This window comes from Globicephala melas, chromosome 10 (genome assembly GCF_963455315.2).
Source record: "Globicephala melas chromosome 10, mGloMel1.2, whole genome shotgun sequence".
Classification (NCBI taxonomy): Eukaryota; Metazoa; Chordata; class Mammalia; order Artiodactyla; family Delphinidae; genus Globicephala; species Globicephala melas.
In genome coordinates this window covers 42510612-42532564 of record NC_083323.1, presented here as the reverse complement: position 1 = coordinate 42532564, position 21953 = coordinate 42510612, and the positions used below count along the sequence as shown (strand labels likewise).

At 35.6% G+C, this 21953-nt stretch overlaps 1 protein-coding gene across 2 annotated transcripts in view; it reads left to right on the top strand.

Moving 5' to 3' along the window:
• The first annotated feature begins 12495 nt into the window (after window positions 1-12495).
• The window catches only part of GLIPR1L2 (GLIPR1 like 2), a 51345-nt gene continuing 41887 nt past the window's right edge, over window positions 12496-21953 (top strand). For both annotated transcript variants that reach the window (XR_009565450.1, XM_060306047.1), the window contains exons 1-2: window positions 12496-12729; window positions 20041-20286. Coding sequence is in view for 1 of the 2 variants with exons in the window: in XM_060306047.1 (XP_060162030.1) it covers window positions 12496-12729; window positions 20041-20286 (480 nt within the window). In the remaining variant the exon portion in view is untranslated. The remainder of the gene's footprint in view (window positions 12730-20040; window positions 20287-21953) is intronic.

Genomic DNA, 21953 nt, shown 5'->3' with positions numbered 1-21953 from the left:
CACATGCCGCGGAGCGGCTGGGTCCGTGAGCCATGGCCGCTGAGCCTGTGCATCCGGAGCCTGTGCTCTGCAACGGGAGAGGCCACAACAGTGACAGGCCCGCGTACCGCAAAAAAATAAATAAATAAATAAACAAAAGTAGTGTGGGAACTCTCCATCAGATGAAACTATTATAAATATGTTTGTATTTAGTTTCTATTTTGAAGAATTTCTTGGTAGGCTTTCTTCTTCTTCCTTGTGTAGAGAAACTTGTTATATAGATGTCATTCATAATATGAGTGTTTGTGATTACGAGAGCTTCTAGAATGTACTTGAATTATTAGTTACTAGGCATAAGACAAGTGATTAGGCTTTTTAAAGAGATTTATGTCTATAAGTAAGTCAAATTCTTCCATTTACAAGTTAAGCCAGAATACTGCTCAATAAAAATTTTCCCTTAGGGCCAGAGACTTAATAGCAATTACGTTTTAAGTGAAAGCATTGCCAGATCTGAGAGGTCATTAAATTTTTTTTCTAGAAAAATTTTTAATTACATTGTTCAATCAAAACAAATGAGCTATAATTATAGACTCCTTGGGAATTTTAAAATGCAAATATATGTTTTTAGTTATACATACATCTAGGGAATTATAATTTGTACATGTTCTGTATGTTTGAACTGGCTTGAAATACATGTTTTGAATAAATATAATTCCTTAGCCATCAGATATTGATTCTTACTTTTTCAAGACCATAGTCTTTACCATTTGGATAGTAATAATTCTAGATCTTAATTAGAATGACAGAATAGTTTTCTTTTGTACCATGCTTTGGATAGAGGATGACTTGGTACAAGCTATTTCATGGTAGAACTGTACTTTAATTTATATTTTTTCTTTTAAAATATATACCAGATTAAAGCTAATCATTTTTCCTTTTTAAAGCAGAGAAATCTCCCAATGATCCAGGCAAAACACTAGGATTCTCACAGCCTTAATGGGAGGTAAAGTTTTCTAGAGACTATAGCTATGCTGAGATATCTTGGAAAAGAAATGAACTGCATAAAAACTATAGCTAGGAATATATTAGGTGAAAAGAACTGGTTGAAAACATTTCTTTGCTGTTGTTGATTTCTTGGTTTGGTTCTGAATTGTATCTGTGAGAAAAAAATGGAGGCTCTGTCTTTCTGGTATTTTACCTGTTTCAAGTTCATATAATTTTTGGTGGAGGTTGGTATATCAGAACTCATCATGCAGTCTATTCATTTTTCAGTAGAGTAAATTATGTACCAACCTCTGAAAACTACTGAAGTCTCTCTTGGATACTGAAAACAAAATTTTTGATATGACAATTTTTGCAGTTTGAAAGAAAATTAGTTATTAAAATGACAAAAAAAAGAATATAGGAAATTAACCAATGAGGTTAATAGCATGAATTTAAATCTACAGTCCTAAAATGGAAACATAATGGCATTTATTTATTTTCATTAAATCAACTTCAGTGTAATTTTTAGTCCTCACATTGAAAAGGGAGTTAAAATGCTATCTTTAACATTTTTGGACTTATCTTCCCCCATTGTTACACACACACACAAAATCTGAAGTCTTTGTTCCAAAGATAAAGGAAGCATCTTTAGGAATCAAGTCAATGATCATTATTATCCTTCCAAACTAGTGACCACTGGGATGCCAGTGACATTGTCCTTCCAGGTTGGACATGCTACTGCTTCCATGGTAGTCCTATGCCACAGAAATCATGACAAAGGCTGGAAGAACAATATTAGATACCCTACCTTCCGAGTCCAATGTCCTACCATTCCCTCTGAGATCTTTTTGTATGCTCAAGGCTACGATTCCGATACTGGTAGCAGCCTTTATTTTTAGCTGCTCAAGCTTTCTGCCAGGCCAAAATTCTTGAGTCAAGGAATTATAGGGAATCTATCTATCTATTAGGAATGCCTTCTTTTAGAGTTGTGGAGATAGGAATGGGAAATACAATGAGCAAAAACTTTAAAAAATTACCTTCCCAACAAGATGGAGTAGATCCATTTGCCCTACTCCCCCCATTAAGTATAGCTAAAAACCTTGGATATTCTATATAAAACAAATATCAGAAGACTTAAAGTTGGAGAAAAGGAAGCAGACATCCTCTAGAGACTCCAAGACTCAAGGAATGACACAAGGTGAGTTCCCTGGATTTCCTTTTTAACTCTTGTAAATCCTGGACTGGGTACTAAAGAAGCCTGAAATCCAGAAATGTCAATGGATGACGGAAACAAAAGCCTCAAGAAAAGCCTGCCCTCTCTTGCCAGAGAATAAGGAAAGGGACAGCCTAGTAAGGCAGAAATGTTTTTTGTTTGTTTTATTTTTTACAGTAAACATCCTCTTCTGGACAAACAACATGAGGAAAAAACAAGCCTCTTATCCTTTTCAACAAAGGCCAAGTGGAGGACTTAGACCGTCATCCTTGCCTGACACTTATGAAGCACCCCTCCCATCACCTCTCCACCAGTGATGTGTCAGAGGAGAGTGAGGAGACTTCCAGCCCCCACCAGGCAGTAATGAGGTGCCCCTCGCCCTCCCAGCCAGGGTGGTGTCAGAGGAGGCCAAGCATGGAGCATACATGTTCACTACCACCCAGCAGTAATGAAGTGCACCTCACAACAACCCCCCCCCAACAGTGTCAATGGAGGCCATATGGGGAAACAGGACTTCCAGCCTCATCTGAGGCAATAGATACCCCTTCCTCTCCTGAGGTGTCAGCAGAGGTCAAGTGGGGAGCTTAGACTTTCATTCCCGCCTGGTCATAACAAGGTACCCCTTTCTCTCCCCATGAGATGATGTCAGCAGAAGCAAAGGGGGAGCCTGGATGTCCATCTCCTTCCAGTGGTAACAAGATAACCCTCCCCACAGCAGGGTTAATAAAAGTGAATAGGGATCCTGGACTTTTGCCCACCAACCAGTGATAAGTAGGACTGACCCCCACTGGAGCAATGTCAGTGAAGACCTGCTAAAACTGGAAGATTGACTAAGATCTAGAATCTCATAATATAAAACGCAAAATGTCAAGGATACAATGTAAAAAATCAGTCACATACCAAGAACCAGGAAAATCTCGATGTGAATGAGAAAAGGCAACAGATGTCAACACCCAAATGGCACAGATGTTAGGATTATCTGACAAGGATTTTAAAGTAGACATCATAAAAAGAATATATACATACACATATATAACTTTGCTGTACACCTGAAACAGTGTAATCAACTATACTTCAATTAAAAAAAGATATCAAAAAAATCATAAAAATGCTTCAAGGAGCTATTACAAAAATGCTTAAGAGAAATGAAAAAAAATAAAGTCTCAGCTAGGAAATGGAAGTTACAGATTCAAATGGAAACTTTAGAACTAAAATATAGGCAAACCAATATTAAAAATTCACTGGATGAGCAATGAAAATGGGAAAGGAAAAGACCGGTGAACTTGAAAATAGAACAGTAGGAATTACCAAATCTGAACAACAGAGGGAAAATGGACTGAAAAGAAAAATGAACAGAACATCAGGGATCTATGAGACAATAACAAAATATTATATCTAATATTCATGTCATTGGAGTCCCAGAAGGAATTGAGAAAGATGGGGAGGGCCAGAAAAAATATTCTAAGAAATAGTGGCTGAGAACTTCCAAAATTTAGATAAAGATATAAACAATTCTGAGTAAAGGCCAAATATGATAAGCCCAAAGAAATTCATGCCAACATACATCATAATCAAACTTCAGAGACCCTAAGACAAAAAAGCTTAAAAGTAACTGGAGAGAAACAATACATTACCTATAGGAGAACAACAATTTCAGTGTCATGAAATTTCTCAGCCAAATCCAAGGATGCCAGAGAAAGTGGCACAACATTTTCAACTTTAATTTCAATTTCAAAAAAGAGTCAACTAAGAATACTACATAGAGAAAATATGCTTTAGGAATGAAGATTGAAATTAAGACATTCTCAGATTCAGAAAAACTAAGATGATTTGTCATAATCAGACCCACTCTAAAAGAATAGCTAAACAAAGATCTTAAAATAGTAAGATAATGATAAATCAAGGATTCTTGGAACATCAGGAATGAAGAAAACACAAGGCAAAGAGTAAAACTATGAATAAACATAAAAAACTATTCCCTTATCTTTTCTAAATTATGTTTGAGAGTTAAAGCAAAAATTATAACATAGGTTATAGTTATATTGGTTATATTATATTGGTTATGGAACATATATAGGTTCTTGATATAGAAGAAATATTTAAGACAATTGTATTATTGGTGGAGTGAGTGGCAAAGGGACCTAAATGGAAGTAATATTTCTACACTTCATTCAAACTGGTAAAATGCTGACACCAATAGTTTGTAATAAGTTACACTTATATATTATATAATACCTATAGCAACCACTAAAACATCTATATAAAGATATATACTTCGATAGCCTCATCCACCAGAGGGCAGACAGCAGAAGCAAGAAGAACTACAATCCTGCAGCCTGTGGAACAAAAACCACATTCACAGAAAGACAGACAAGATGAAAAGGCAGAGGGCTATGTACCAGATGAAGGAACAAGATAAAACCCCAGAAAAACAACTAAATGAAATGGAGATAGGCAATCTTCCAGAAAAAGAATTCAGAATAATGATAGTGAAGATGATCCAGGACCTCAGAAAAAGAATGGAGGCAAAGATCAAGAAGATGCAAGAAATGTTTAACAAAGATCTAGAAGAATTAAAGAACAAACAAACAGAGATGAACAATACAATAACTAAAATGAAAAATACACTAGAAGGAATCAATAGCAGAATAACTGAGGCAGAAGAACAGATAAGTGACCTGGAAGACAGAATGGTGGAATTCACTGCTGCAGAACAGAATACAGAAAAAAGAATGAAAAGAAATGAAGACAGCCTAAGAGACCTCTGGGACAACGTTAAACGCAACAACATTCGCATTACAGGGGTCCCAGAAGGAGAAGAGAGAGAGAAAGGACCAAGAAAATATCTGAAGAGATTATGGTCGAAAACTTCCCTAACATGGGAAAGGAAATAGCCATTCAAGTCCAGGAAGCACAGCAAGTCCCATGCAGGATAAACCCAAGGAGAAACACACCGAGACACATAGTAATCAAATTGGCAAAAATTAAAGACAAAGAAAAATTATTGAAAGCAACAAGCGAAAAATGACAAGTAACATACAAGGGAACTCCCATAAGATTAACAGCTGATTTCTCAGCAGAAACTCTACAAGCCAGAAGGGAGTGGCATAATATACTTAAAGTGATGAAAGGGAAGAACCTACAACCAAGGTTATTCTACCCAGCAAGGATCTCATTCAGATTCGATGGAGAAATCAAAAGCTTTACAGACAAACAAAAGCTAAGAGAATTCAGCACCACCAAACCAGCTCTACAACAAATGCTAACAGAACTTCTCTAAGTGGGAAACACAACAGAAGAAAAGGACCTACAAAAACAAACCCAAAACAATTAAGAAAATGGTCATAGGAACATACATATTGATAATTACCTTAAATGTGAATGGATTAAATGCTCCAACCAAAAGACACAGGCTTGCTGAATGGATACAAAAACAAGACCCATATATATGCTGTCTACAAGAGACCCACTTCAGACCTAGAGACACATACAGACTGAAAGTGAGGGGATGGAAAAAGATATTTCATGCAAATGGAAATCAAAAGAAAGCTGGAGTAGCAATACTCATATCAGATAAAATAGACTTTAAAATAAAGAATGTTACAAGATACAAGGAAGGACACTACATAATGATAAAGGGATCAATCCAAGAAGAAGATATAACAATTATAAATATATATACACCCAACATAGGAGCACCTCAATACATAAGGCAACTGCTAACAGCTCTTAAAGAGGAAATTGACAGTAACACAATACTAGTGGGGGACTTTAACACCTCACTTACACCAATGGACAGATCATCCAAACAGAAAATTAATAAGGAAACACACGCTTTAAATGAAACAATAGACCAGATAGATTTAATTGATATTTGTAGGACATTCCATCCAAAAACAGCAGATTACACTTTCTTCTCAAGTGAGCATGGAACATTCTCCAGGATAGATCACATCTTGGGTCACAATTCAAGCCTCAGTAAATATAAGAAAATTGAAATCGTATCAAGCATCTTTTCTGACCACAACGCTATGAGATTAGAAATCAATTACAGGGAAAAGAACGTAAAAAACACAAACACATGGAGGCTAAACAATACGTTACTAAATAACCAAGAGATCACTAAAGAAATCAAAGAGGAAATAAAAAAATACCGAGAGACAAATGACAATGAAAACATGATGATCCAAAACCTATGGGATGCAGCAAAAGCAATTCTAAGAGGGAAGTTTATAGCTATACAAGCCTACCTCAAGAAACAAGAAAAATCTCAAATAAACAATCTAACGTTACACCTAAAGGAACTAGAGAAAGAAGAACAAACAAAACCCAAAGTTAGCAGAAGGAAAGAAATCATAAAGACCAGAGCAGAAATAAATGAAATAGAAAGTAAGAAAACAATAGCAAAGATCAATAAAACTAAAAGATGGTTCTTTGAGAAGATAAACAAAATTGACAAACCATTAGCCAGACTCATCAAGAAAAAGAGGGAGACAACTCAAATCAATAAAATTAGAAAGGAAAAAGGAGAAGTTACAACAGACACCACAGAAATACAAAGCATCCTAAGAGACTACTACAAGCAACTCTATGCCAATAAAATGGACAACCTGGAAGAAATGGACAAATTCTTAGAAAGAAAGAAACCTTCCAAGATTGAACCAGGAAGAAATAGAAAATATGAACAGACCAATCACAAGTAATGAAATTGAAACTGTGATTAAAAGTCTTGCAACAAACAAAAGTCCAGGACCAGATGGCTTCACAGGTGAATTCTATCAAACATTTAGAGAAGAGCTAACACCCATCCCTCTCAAACTCTCCCAAAAAATTGCAGAGGAAGGAACACACCAAAACTCATTCTATGAGGCCACCATCACTCTGATACCAAAACCAGACGAAGACACTACAAAAAAAAGAAACTTACAGACCAATATCACCGATGAATATAGATGCAAAAATCCTCAACAAAATACTAGCAAATAGACTCCAATAACACATTAAATGGATCATACACCATGATCAAGTGGGATTTATCCCAGTGATGCAAGGATTCTTCAATATACGCAAATCAATCAATGTGATGCACCATACTAACAAATTGAAGACGAAAAACCATATGATCATCTCAATAGATGCAGAAAAAGCTTTTGACAAAATTCAACATTCATTTACGATAAAAACCCTCCATAAATTAGGCATAGAGGGAACTTACCTCAACATAATAAAGGCCATATATGACAAACCCACAGCAAACATCGTTCTCAATGGTGAAAAACTGAAAGCATTTCCTTGAAGATCAGGAACGAGACAAGAATGTCCGCTTTCACCACTATTATTCAACGTAGTTTTGGAAGTCCTAGCCACAGCAATCAGAGAAGAAAAAGAAATAAAAGGAATACAAATTGGGAAAGAAGAAGTAAAACTGTCACTGTTTGCCAATGACATGATACTATACATAGAGAACCCTAAAGATGCCACCAGAAAACTACTAGAGCTAATCAATGAATTTGGTAAAGTTTCAGGATACAAAATTAATGCACAGAAATGTCTTGCATTCCTATACACTAATGATGAAAAACCTGAAAGAGAAATTAAGGAAACACTCGCATTTATCATTGCAACAAACAGAATAAAATACCTAGGAATAAACCTACCTAGGGAGACAAAAGACCTGTATGCAGAAAACTATAAGACACTGATGAAAGAAATTAAAGATGATACAAACAGATGGAGAGATGTACCATGTTCTTGGATTGGAAGAATCAATATTATGAAAATGACTTTACTACCCAAATCAATCTACAGATTGAATCCAATCCCTATCAAATTACCAATGGCATATTTTACAGAACTAGAATAAAAAATCTTAAAATTTGTATGGAGACACAAAAGACCCCAAATAGCCAAAGCAGTCTTGAGGGAAAAAAACGGAGCTGGAGGAATCAGACTCTCTGACTTCAGACTGTACTACAAAGCTACAGTAATCAAGACAATATGGTACTGGCACAAAAACAGAAATATAGATCAATGGAACAGGATAGAGAGCCCAGAGATAAACCCACGCACATATGGTCAACTAATCTATGACAAAGGAGGCAAGGATATACAATGGAGAAAAGAAAGTCTTTTCAATAAGTGGTGCTGGGAAAACTGGACAGCTACATGTAAAAGAATTAAATTAGAATACTCCCTAACACCATACACAAAAATAAACTCAAAAGGTTTTAAAGACCTAAATATAAGGCCAGACACTAACTCAAGGAGGAACACACTTTGACATAAATCACAGCAAGATCCTTTTTGACCCATCTCCTAGAGAAATGGAAATAAAAACAAAAATAAACAAATGGGACCTAATGAAACTTAAAAGCTTTTGCATAGTAAAGGAAACCATAAACCAGATGAAAAGACAACCCTCAGAACAGGAGAAAATAGTTGCAAATGAAGCAACTGACAAAAGTTTAATCTCCAAAATGTACAAGCAGCTCCTGCAGGTCAATGTCAATAAAACAGCCCAATCCAAAAATGGGCAGAAGACCTAAATAGACATTTCTCCAAAGAAGATATACAGACTGCCAACAAACACATGAAAGAATGCTCAACATCAGTAATCATTACAGAAATGCAAATCAAAACTACAATGGGGTATCACCTCACACCAGTCAGAATGGCTTTCATTAAAAAAATCTAGAAACAATAAATGCTGGAGAGGGTGTGGAGAAAAGGGAAGCCTCTTGCGCTGTTGGTGGGAATGTACATTGATACAGCCACTATGGAGAACACTATGGAGGTTCCCTAAAAAACTACAAATAGAACTACCATATGACCCAGCAATCCCACTACTGGGCATACACACTGAGAAAACCGTAATTCCAAGAGTCATGTACCACAATGTTTATTACAGCCCTATTTACAGTAGCCAGGTTATGGAGCAACCTTAGTGTGCATCAACAGATGAATGGATAAAGAAGATGTGGCACATATATACAATGGAATATTACTCAGCCAAAAAAGAAATGAAATTGAGTTATTTGTAGTGAGGTGGATGGACCTAGAGTCTGTCATCCAGAGTGAAGTAAGTCAGAAAGAGAGAGACAAATACCATATGCTAACACCTATATATGGAATTTAAGAAAAAAAAAACTGTCATGAAGAACCTAGCACTATTTTTTGTATGAAGTACATGATGTCAGCCAATTCACTGACAGATCTGAAAGGCTGAACGTTTTCAAAACATCTTCAGCAAGCTTGGCCTCTTTCTACACAAACCAAACTAGACGTCTTCATTTCCTGTTCCTGTGTACTCCTGTATTAGTCACCTGAGTTTGAAAACCAGCTCTAACACCTACTGGCTGGGTGACTTTAGACAAATTACTTTACTTCGCTTTTTCTTAGCTTTTCCATCTGTATAATGGAGATAATAATAATATCTGTTTCTTAACAATGAGGTACCATCTCACACCAGTCAGAATGGCCATCATTATAATAATAATTGTCTACAAATAATAAATGCTAGAGAGGGTGTGGAGAAAGGGAACCTTCTTACACTGTTGGTGGTAATGTATATTGGTGCAGCCACTGTGGAAAACAGTATGGAGATTCCTCAAAAACTAAAAATAGAGTTGCCATATTATCCAGCAGTCCCACTCCTGGACATATATCCAGATAAAACTCTAATTTGAAAAGATACATGCACCCTATGTTTATAGCAGCACTATTTACAAGAGCCAGGACATGGAAACAACCTAATTGTCCATCAACAGATGAATGGATAAAGAAGATGTGGTATATATATACAATGGAATATAACTCAGCCATTAGAAAGAATGAAATAAAGCCATTTGCAGCAACATGGATGGACCTAGAGATTATCATACTAAGCAAAGTAAGTCAGAAAGAGAAAGACAAATACCATATGATATTACTTATATGTGGAATCTGAAATACGACGCAAATGAACATATCTATGAAACAGAAACAGACTCACAGATATAGAGAACAGACTTGTGGTTGCCAAGGGGATGGAGAGGTGTGGGAGAAAAGGATTGGGAGTTTGGGATTAGCAGAGGCAAACATATATAGGATGGATAAACAACAAGGTCCTACTGTATAGCACAGAGAATTATATTTAATATCCTGTAATAAACCATGATGGAAAAGAACATGAAAAAGAATATTTATATATAAATATAACTGAGTCACTTTGCTGAACAGCAGAAATTAAACACAACATTGTAAATCAACTATACTTCAATAAAAATTTTAAACATAATATCTGTTTCTTAAGGTTTTTATTATTTAAATGAGTTGATATTTTCCAAACATTTAAAATCTCACCCAATAGTTCTGGAAACAACACAGTGAATGTAATTGACACTGAATTTTCCACTAAAAATGGTTAAAATGGTAAATTTTATGTATATTTTACCACAATAGAAAACAAACAAAATAGCTCCTGACACACAGCAAGAATTTTTTAAATTTTAAAATAGCACTTATTACTCTGTATTATAGTTATTTGATGATTTGTATCACCTTTAACTAAAAGCTTCATGTGGATAGACTACGAATCTAATTTGCTGAGAATCTGTAGCTCTAACACCTAGCATGGGTCTGACACATAGAGGTCCTAAAGAAATACTTATTAAATTAATGAGTAAGATGTCCAGCAATGGAATGGGCTGCCTAAGAGATAGTGACTTCCCTGCTAACATAATTATTTAAGCAGAGGATATGGTGATCACCTGTCAGTGATGTGTCAGATATGTCTAATACAGTGGGATGAATAAAAGGCTAAAATTTCTTCCTAATCTAAGTCTGGATTATTGTATTTATCTTGTGCTTTAATATAGCAGTTTTCATAGTCTAACAACAGTACCAACATAATAAAGGAATTCCATCTTTCAGCACTTGCCACCTTGACCCCCCGCAATACGCTCTGGTCATACTAAAGCACTTTTAGCCTTTTTTGATCTCCTAGCGTACTACATGCTTTTTTCTTTGTTTAGAATGCACTCTTTAACTTGTGTGCTTCACTTTCTCGATGTCACACTCCCCAAACAGGCCTACCTGGTCCTCAGAAAGGGTGTTAGTTGCCCCACACATTATGCCATAGCACTTTGGCTTTATATTTATCCATGGTATAAAGTCACCGATTTGCTAGTTCTCTAGACTGTAAGCTACTTGGCAGCAGGGTTTGTGTCTTGTCCACTGGCCTTTCTCATCCACCTAACACACTACCTGGTAATACATATTTATTAAAAGAATTAAGGCATGAATGAAACCATCTTATGAGGTCTACTGCTTTCAATTGTGTACACCATAGATAATCTTTAAAAGCACATTTATTTTTAGGTAATTTTTGGTCAAGCAGTTGCAATGCTCTCTTTGTGGCAAAATTCTGTTCCTGTGTCAATGATTCTGAATATCTCCTTAATGCTATCCAGCACAATATGTGATATGCAAATATGTACCCCAAAACGAATATGTGTTTTTATTTTGTGCCTACAACTTACATTCTTCAAAGCAAGTTTTCTTGAGCCAAATACTTGAAGCTAAAGAAACCAGGCCAAAATCTGCTAGGATACTAGCCATTTTTTTCTGAAAGAAATGAAAACCAAAAAAAAAAATGAGTTCTTACCTACTGTTAACATGACAATTTGTCAGAGAAGATGAATATTGATATTCCAGACATGCTGGTGAAAGAAAAAAATGAAAATATTTTAACTTTATGAGAATTTGATGATCCCTAGTCTACCCCCTACCTGCTGAGCTTTCCACTTTTCCCATTTATCCTATGGTTTCCCACAAATGATCATTAAAACATTGAGAAAATCTCAGTGAGGAAGTTGGCCTAAAAGAGGATATTCTTCTGTCCAGGAGGAAAATAAAAGGAAGGTCTTGCATTAAACTCCCAACTTAACAAGTAAGGATTCTTTTTTTGGTTGAATTTTCATCGGTGTCACAGAAGAATTAGAAGGTTCCTCAGACATGTTACTTATTCAGCAATTGGCATTTACTGGGCAGTTGACACATTAATAAACGATGACACATCATCTGGTGTCAGAAATCGACTCTGGATATTTAACTACATTAGTTTAGTGAAAAGCTTGCACTCATTTAACTCAAGCCTCTGTTGTGGTTAGTTCTGCAGACAGCTTTCACGAGCCTTCCCTCACTCTGGTTTCCCTTCATCCTTTTCTCTCCGTTCGCGGGGAGGCGGGGCCAGACGTGCCTGCACCGCCCCTCCCCATTGATTGGCAGGTCGCTGGGGCGGGCCGGCGCGTGCGCACTGGCCTGGCCAGGGCCAGTGAACGATGGAGACCCTGAGGCGCTTCGCCCGGGAGTGGTGCGCCCAAAGGCTTCCTCTGGCGCAGACCATTGTTTGGGAGGTGTGGCTTTGTGAGTTCTGGCTACTACTGCTGGGTTCCGGTTTAAACGCGCGTTCTTTGCCACACGAAGAGGACGTAACGTTTATCAATGAGTACGTGAACCTCCACAATGAGCTCCGGGGCAGCGTCATCCCCCGAGGGGCTAACTTGCGCTTCATGGTGAGGCCCTAAGGCGGTTGCCCAAACCTCCAACAGCCCCTGTCAGGACCTCCCCCTCGGCCGCGGAGAGTCTGGGTCTCTGAGCCTTAAGGATCGCGGACAACCGCGCTTAGAGTTTGGGTTTTAAAATACACGTGAAGTTTATATGTTCAAGAAATAAAAACCACTGTCACTCAAACGCATAGTTATTACCAAGGGTTTGCACAGGGCTTGGACTAGGGTGAGTAGAGGTACTCACCAGAGGTGCAAAATTTAAGGGAGCTTTAATTCGAGAAAATGATAGTTTAATGTAATTTTTTAAATTTAAAAATCAATGCAAAAGTATTATTGATGAAACAAAATCACTTTAAACAAAGACAGGATCTTTGAGCTTGAATTTGGGAGAGGCAAGTGAGGCACTCTCAGGATAATGCAAATAAAAGGTCAGATTCTGTTCTTATTTAAAATTTTGAATTTTTATCATGGATGTTTTCACACTAATTTTGCCTTTTTAAAATATTTTTTATCTTGATTATTGAGTTTTTTGGTATCCAGCCTAAATTTTGCTCCCTAGAGGGTGTTTCATTCACCTCGTCCTAGACCCGGCCCTGACTTTGCGTTCCCTTACAAAATAGTTCTTGCTTCTTTCCCATTTTTTCCCCCGTATTTCTTTGTAATGTCTCGTTAGCTGTTCCCCTGGTGCTATAGAGTCTTCATGATTGTCATTAAAAATGAATGCAAAATGTATTGAGTAAATATCGGGCAATTAGGACCTTCCAATTTATGTTGTAAATATTGCAGGGACTGTCTCCCTAGATATGTCTTTGCTTCCTTCTGGATTAGTTCCTTAGGAAAAATTCCAGAAATGTGACAAATAAAGTATGTGATTTTTTTATTTATACGATACGTAGCAATTGCTATACTGAAGGACTGTGCCAAATTAAGCAAATATCAGCAGTGTAGAAGTACAGTAAGTCCCCTACATACGAATGAGTTCAGTTCCTAGAGTGCGTTCTTAAGTCCAATTTGTTCCAAAGTCCAACAAAGTTAGCCTAGGTACCCGACTAACACAAGCAGCTATATAGTACTATACTGTAATAGGTTTATAATACTTTTCACACAAATAATACATAAAACACAAAAAATAAAACTTTTTTTTTTAAGATGTTGGGGTAGGAGTTTATTAATTAATTAATTAATTTTTGCTGTGTTGGGTCTTTGTTTCTGCACAAGGGCTTTCTCTAGTTGTGGCAAGCGGGGGCCACTCTTCTTCGCGGTGCGTAGGCCTCTCATTATCGCAGCCTCTCTTGTTGCGGAGCACAGGCTCCAGACGCGCAGGCTCAGTAGTTATGGCTCACGGGCCTAGTTGCTCCACGGCATGTGGGATCATCCCAGACCAGAGCTTGAACCCGTGTCCCCTGCATTAGCAGGCAGATTCTCAACCACTGCGCCACCAGGGAAGCCCCCAAATAAAACATTTTTAACCTTACTGTATAGTACCTTGAAAAGCACAGTAGTACAGTACAATAGCTGGCATACAGGGGCTGGCATCTAGTGAACAGGCAAGAAGAGTTACTGACTGGAGGAGGGAGAGGAGGTGGGAGATGACAGAGCTGAAGGATTGTCAGCAATAGGAGATGGAGGGCAAGCTGCAATTTCACTAACACCTGTAGTTGATGGCACAGGTTCTGGTTCCTTGCTGGATTCAATTCTATCTACCCTCTTGAAAAAGCAATCCAGTGATGTCTGGGTAGTAGCTCTTTTTTTCTTGTCATAGATGACATGGTAGCACTGGATTGCATTCTGAATGGCTGCTGCAACCTTTGTGTACCATACTACGTTCAGGTCCTGTGCCTTAGAAACGAACAGTGCCTCCTCAAATAAAGAAAATCCCCTTGCCATTTCCTGCGTCTTGAATCTCTTCTGTTCTTTAGTTACTTCTTCTTCCTCTAGTCTCTCTTTGTCCATTCTCTGGGCCTCAATTCCATCAGGTCTTCATTAGTAAGCTACACAAAGCACAACCACTTGTAGAGGATGCACGCACATGACAATGTACGCCAGACGTGAACTAATTTACTGGACTGCACATGTGACATACCATACATACATGTGACTGGACATACCACATCTGACTGGCTTGGGTATTTTCAGTCACTTGCTAAACTAATAAATTATAAAAGGGAACTTTGCTTTAATGTTAATTTTAAAATGTTATTTTGATTGGACGTATTTTGTACGTATTTTGTTCATTTTCTTTACCTTTTGAATTCTCAGTAAGTTTCCTCTTCTGTTTATATATTTTCTTATAGAAATATATCAATACTAGCATTGTATTTGCTGAAGATAGTTTTATCCAAGCCAATTTTAATCTTTTGAGTTTAATTAGAATTTGAGGATATTTGAGAGTTATATCTATGTATTTCCCACCCTTTGTGATTAATTCTGTTTCTTCCAAGTTTGAAGATTAGCGTTCCTCCTGATAATGAATAAACACAAAATATTTTTAATTCAACTTTTTATAGGTTTTGTATTCCTAATGTCTAAAATTTTTATTTCAAACATAAAGCGTAGAGAATAATATAAAGCATAATATTGTGTCCCCTCAATATATATTTTAATATGTGAACATTTTTGAAGGAATAATGTTTTGGGTACAGTTTAAAGCTGCACTCTAAATTTTATCCTTCTCTTCTTTCTAAAAATTTGTATATATTTTTCCCATGGATTTTACTAAGATGTAAATAATAACTGTAAATAGTATAGTCTATCATAATAGTATGGTCTACTTAGAACTTTTCCTTGACAGGTTTGGAAATCATACATTTTATCTTTATTATTTACTGGTTATGCTTAACATTTTAATGTATATACTTTACAAAGTCCAAAGTTAATCAACATCTATAACCTCCTTCTAAATATTAAAAAGATATTACAACACATAAATTGTTTGTCTTCTGCCCATGTCCATGCTGTTGTTGTCGTCACCTAGTATTTTTGTTCTACCTTGTTTTTAAACTCAAAACAATTTTTAAACTCAAAAATTTATTGGGTTTTTTTATTGTAAAATATACATAACATAAAATTTACCATTTTAACCATCTTTAAGTGTACAGTTCTATGACATTAAATACATTCACATTGTTGTGCAATCATCACCACCATTCATCTCCAGAACATTTTCATCCTACCCAATAGAAACTCTGCACCCATTAAACACTAACTCCCCATTCCCTTCTTTCTGCTGGCTACTACCATTCTACTTTCGGTCTCATAAATTTGACTACTCCAGGTACATCATATAAGAATCATAAGTGTTTCTCTTTGTGACTGGATTGTTTCACTTAGCATGATGTCTTCAAGGTTTCATTCTGGGACTTCCTTGATGGTGCAGTGGTTAAGAATCCACCTGCCAACACAGGGAATATGGGTTCGAGCCCTGGTCCAGGAAGATCCCACATGCCGTGGAGCAACTAAGCCCATGTGCCACAACTACTGAGCCTGCACGCCTAGAGCCTGTGCTCCGCAACAAGAGAAGCCACTGCGATGAGAAGCCTGTGTACTGCATGAAGAGTAGCCCCTGCTCTCCACAACTAGAGAAAGCCCGCACAGCAAAAAAGACCCAATACAGCCAAAAAAAAATTAATTTTAAAAAATGTTTTAAAAAAGAATTTCCATCCTCTTAAAGGCTGAATAATATTCCACTTTATGTATATACCACATTTTGTTTATCCATTTATCTCTCCATGGATGGTTGAGTTTCTTCCACATTTTGGTTATCGTGAATAATGCTGCTGTGGACATAGGTACGTGAATAAATATCTGTTCGATTCCCTGCTTTCACCTTTACTAGGTATATACCCAGAAATGGAATTGCAAAAACATGTACAAATTCTATGCTTAATTTTTTGAAGAACTGACATTCTGTTTCCCATAGTGGCTGCACATTTTGCATTCCTACCAGCAATGCACAGGGTTTCAATTTCTCCACATCCTTGCCAACACTTGTTTTAATGGGTGTGAAGTGGTATGTCATTATGGTTTTGATTTTCATTTCCCTAATGATTAGTTATGTTGAGCATATTTTCAGGTGTTTATTGGCCATTTGTATGTCTTCTTTGTAGAAATGTTTGCACAAGTTCTTTGGTCATTTTTTGGTCAGGTGGTTAGGGTCTTTTGGTTAGCTGAGTTGAAGGAATTCTTTATATATTCTGGATAAAATCCCTTGTCAAATATATGATCTTCAGATGTTTTCTCCCCTCCATAGGTTGCCTTTCATTCTGTTAATAGTGTCCTTTGATACACAAAAGTTTTTAATTGTAATTAAGTCTAATTATTTTTTTTATCTTGTTGCCTGTGCTTTTGGTGACATATCTAAGAAATTATCACCAAATCCAATGTCATGAAGCTTTTCCCCTTTGTTTCTTGTAAGAATTTTATAGCTTTAGCCAACAGGTACATAAAAAGGTGCTCAACATGACTAATCATCTGGGAAATGCAAATTAAAACCACAATAAGGTATCACTTCACACCCATTAGAATGTCTATCACCAAAAAAGACAGGAGAAAACAAACATTGGTGAGGATATAGAGAAAAGGGAAGATTTGTGCATTGTTGTTGGGAATGTATATTCGTACAACCACTATGGAAATCAGTGTGGAGGATTCCTTAAAAAATTTAAAAAAGAACTACCATATGATCCAGCAATTCCACTCTTAGGTATAAAAACAAAGGAAATGACAACAGGATATCACAGAGATGTCTGCACTCCTGTGTTCACTGCAGCATTATTCACAATAGCCAAGATATGGAAGCAACCTAAGTGCCCATCGATGGACGAATGGACAAAGAGGAAGTGGTGTGTATATATACAATGGAATATTGTTCAGCCATGAGAAAAGAAGGAAATCCTGCTATTTGCAACAACTGGGATGGAACTTGAAGGCATTGTGCTAAGTGAAATAATCCAGACAAAGATAAATATTGCATGGTATCACTTATATGTGGAATCTGAAAAAAAAAGTCAAACTCATAGAAACAAGGGAGTATACATTCCAGTGGCAGCAATTCCACTTCTGGGTATTTTTCCAAAAGAAAAAAAACAAAAAAAACACTAATTCAAAAAGGTATCTGCACTATATATACAATGGGTTATTACTCAGCCATAAAAAGGAATGAAATCTTGCTATTTGCAACAACATGGATGGACCTAGAAGGTATTATGCTAAGTGAAATAAGTCAGACAGAGAAAGACAAATACCATATGATTTCACTTATATATGGAGTCCAGAAAACAACAAACATAATCAAACAGAAACAGAGTCATAGATAAAGAGAACAACCAGGTGATTGCCAGAGGGGAGTGGGAGGGGGGGATGAGTGAAATAGGTGAGGGAAATTAAGAGGTACAAACTTCCAGTTACAAAATAAGTGAGCCAGGGGAATGAAATTTGGGAAGTACAGTCAACAATAATGTAATATCTTTGTATGGAGACAAATGGTAACTAAACCTGTTGTGCTGATTATTTTGTAATGTATGGAAATATTGAATCACTATGTTGTTCATCAGGAACTAACATAGTAGTGTTGTAGGTCAATTAGACTTCAAAAAACAACGAAAACAAAAATACTCATAGAAAAAGAGATCAGATTTGTGGTTATGAGGGTGGGGGCAGGGGGGGATTGGATGAAGGTGGTTAAAAGGTACAAACTTCCAGTTATAAGATAAGTACTAGGGATGATGTCCAAATGATTAATATTACACTACTGCCGTATGTTATATCTGAAATTGTTAAGAGAGTAAATCTTGAGTTCTCATCACAAGGGAAAAATTTTGTTTTTATATCTATATGAGATAATGGATGTTCACTAAACTAATTGTGTTAATCATTTCATGATGTATTATGCTGTACACCTGAAACTTACACAGTGCTGTGTGTCAATTATATCTCAATAAAAATGGAAGGAAAAAAACCCACTTAGAATAGTGACATGGTGCATTGTAAGCATGTGGTGTGTAAACAATATGCAAAATTAGGCAGTAGAAAGATGGTCCATGGAGCATAGTTTGCAAATGGCAAAGAATCTGAAGGGCCATTAATAGTGGAACGGTAACCTTTATTACATGCTGCTAGCCATACTATGGAATACTATAAAAAGTTTGCAAAAAATTAGGTAGATCTAGTTGTGCTAATATGGAACAATCTCTCTAAGTGAAAACTGCAAGTTACGGGCCAATAATATTGTGTATTGTATGATTAAAACCGTGCAAAGACAAAAATCACAAAATACTCATCTAAAACACCCTAACATATCTTATATATGAATGTGTGTATATGGAGCTAGAGAAATTTATACATAAACAATTTTTTAAAAAATGATTACCTCTGGGGAGGGAAATAGTGTGGGGAGGGAGGGGATATGCTGAAGTTTTCTATAATATATTTTCTGTATTGTACTTCTGTATAATCTATGAAATTAACCAAGAAAACTCTAAGGAAATCTTAGTATTGTTTTTCAGAAATGTTTATTTTCAGATTTACTGTAACGTATATATATTTAGCATGTTGGTTTTACAAATATTGTGTTGATTTTTCTATTTGTGTTATTTTTGTTCTTGTCCTTAACTAAACAATGAATTTATGAGGCTCTAAATATGTCAGAAGTACACATTTCTGGATATTTCCATAAATGGAGGGGAGCAGCATCTTGTGATATTTTCTTACATTTCTGGGAACATCCATAAAACTTTACATGTGCCTCTTTTATAACATTTACCAACTACCACTATGTGTTAAAATATATATATATAAATATATATATATATGTATTTGTATATATATGTATATGTATGTATATATTATCCCAGGTTTTTCTCCTAACAACAGTAAGCAACTAGAGGACAAAATTTATGTTGACTTCATATTTTATTCCTCACAGTACAATAATTTGCATATAATCAGTGCTCAATAAATAGTTCTTAAATATTTTAAATTATTGTATTATTACATATAAAAGGCATGAGATTAAAAATACACATTTTCTGAATAGACTACATGTAAGAGTATTATAACCATTTGCATCATCTAACAATCTGATTTTTTACTTAAAAATATATGCATAAGCCTTCATCTCAGGAAATAGTTGTTTCATTTATAATTGTCTCAAAACACTTTTTCTCCTACGTAAATTCCATAAACCAGACTCATAAGCACAAAATAACAATTGTTTTCCTTACATATAATTATGAAAACTCAAGGAAAATAATTTAGAGCACAAAAAAAAATAACTCGTTGTTATTTTTTCTTCTTTACTTTTTGCATTTTTTTTTTCAGACTTGGGATGTAGCTTTGTCACGGACTGCTAGAGCATGGGGGAAAAAATGTGTGTTTGAACGTAATATTCATTTAGAAAAACGAAAAATGGCCCATCCTAGATTTAATGGTATTGGTGAAAATATGTGGGTCGGCCCTGAAAATGAATTTACTGCAAGTATCGCTATCAGAAGTTGGTTCGCACAGAGGAAAAAGTACAATTTTGAAAAGAACAGTTGCTCTGATAACTGTTCTAATTATCTACAGGTATCTAATTTTATATTATTAATTCAATAGACTCCTTAATTGCTTTACTACTACGTTGTTATTGTGTTTCAATTTTATAAATAAACTCAAATGGCAAAATTATTACCTCTAATAGAATCAAAATTCTAATCAGTCCTAGATCTTCTGAATGTTCATAATTTCTTCTATTATTTGAACCATGCAATTAAAACATTCCTTTAAATATAGTAAGTCTAATCTCCATAGCCAAAGATGAAAGGTACCTTTCTAAAATAATGTACACTGGAAAAGAAAGAAACTAGCAAATAAAAATTAGTTTTAGTTTATTGACTATAAACATAAGTAAAAGATGATTTTTTTTGCACAGATCAGCACACATACTACTATATAACTGATTAAAATGTTTTAAATGCAAATACATATAATTATTTTCCTACCTCATGTCTAACAATTCACTCTTACACTTTGTACTCCAAGAACACTGAACCACTTTTTATTTCCTGTACAAACATTTATTTTTTCACATATTACATTGTTTTATAATCATCTGTTTATATATCTAATACTACACTAAGGGCAGGGACCTTGTCTTCTTATCCATGTATTCTCAGCACAGCAACATGACATTATTTAGGTCTTCAATAAATATTTGTATCAGGTATCAAGAAACTATTGAATTAACTTCCAAGCTCATTTAAAAGATTATTTTTCAGTCAATAGACTCTAATGTAGAACTTAAAATCTTGGAATTTTTTCATGTTGAACTCATGTCTTCCTGTTCCATCAAATGATTTATGTTTCAAAAAATGTTTAATCAATTTTTTCTCCTAGAAAGTTAGAGTGGTTCTCTACTGTCTCACTCATGTCAAAGCTAGACTCCTTAATATGACTTCAGTACTCTGAGTAAAAGTCTACTCCCTGACCTACTCCTCTGTATTTTTTCCTCCTTAAGTCTAGTTTCCTAGACATTTTCATTTCCTGCATTTGACCTGTTTAACTTCAACTGTTACAGACATTCTATTCTCTATTCTTTTAATGCATCACTCTATTTCTTTTGGAATCACTAAGACTTCAGCTATAGAGAAAAGGAAAACAAATTGTTTCTCCCTCTCCCACAGAGGTTAACAAAACAATTTTTTGTTGTCATTCACTTGTAAGTATTAGGAATATTAAAGCCATTCAGGAATTTCTGGAATATCTTTAATTATTCTCATATTTTCACTCCAAGACCTATTTTGCAAGAAATTATTTTATAGGAACCAGCTCTTTTACTCATTTTTTAAATGAAAGGTCCAGACTTCATTTTATTTTGTAATGGAATTTCCTCAATAAAAGAAAAGAAAAATGCTGATAACATTCAATTACTTTCCACTCTTGTATTTCTTTTCCTTCCCTTCTATAATCTTACTGTCCCCTCTTTTTTTCCTTTTTATTCACAACTTCCATTCTTCCAAAACTTTGTGTCTTCACATTTCCCTCTTCCTCTTTGCCAATAACCTAGAACTCTCAGAGTCAACAAGAGGTCGAAAATTGATTCAGCAGGTGTCTTCCTTTCGCTCTAATACATTATTCTGGATCAGTTTTTCTCAGACTCTTTATCCTAAGAATACAGTATTGGTAGAACCTATTAAAGTGTTTCTCTAAATACAGTTTTGGAAATGCTTCCCTAAATCCATGATAATTCTCTA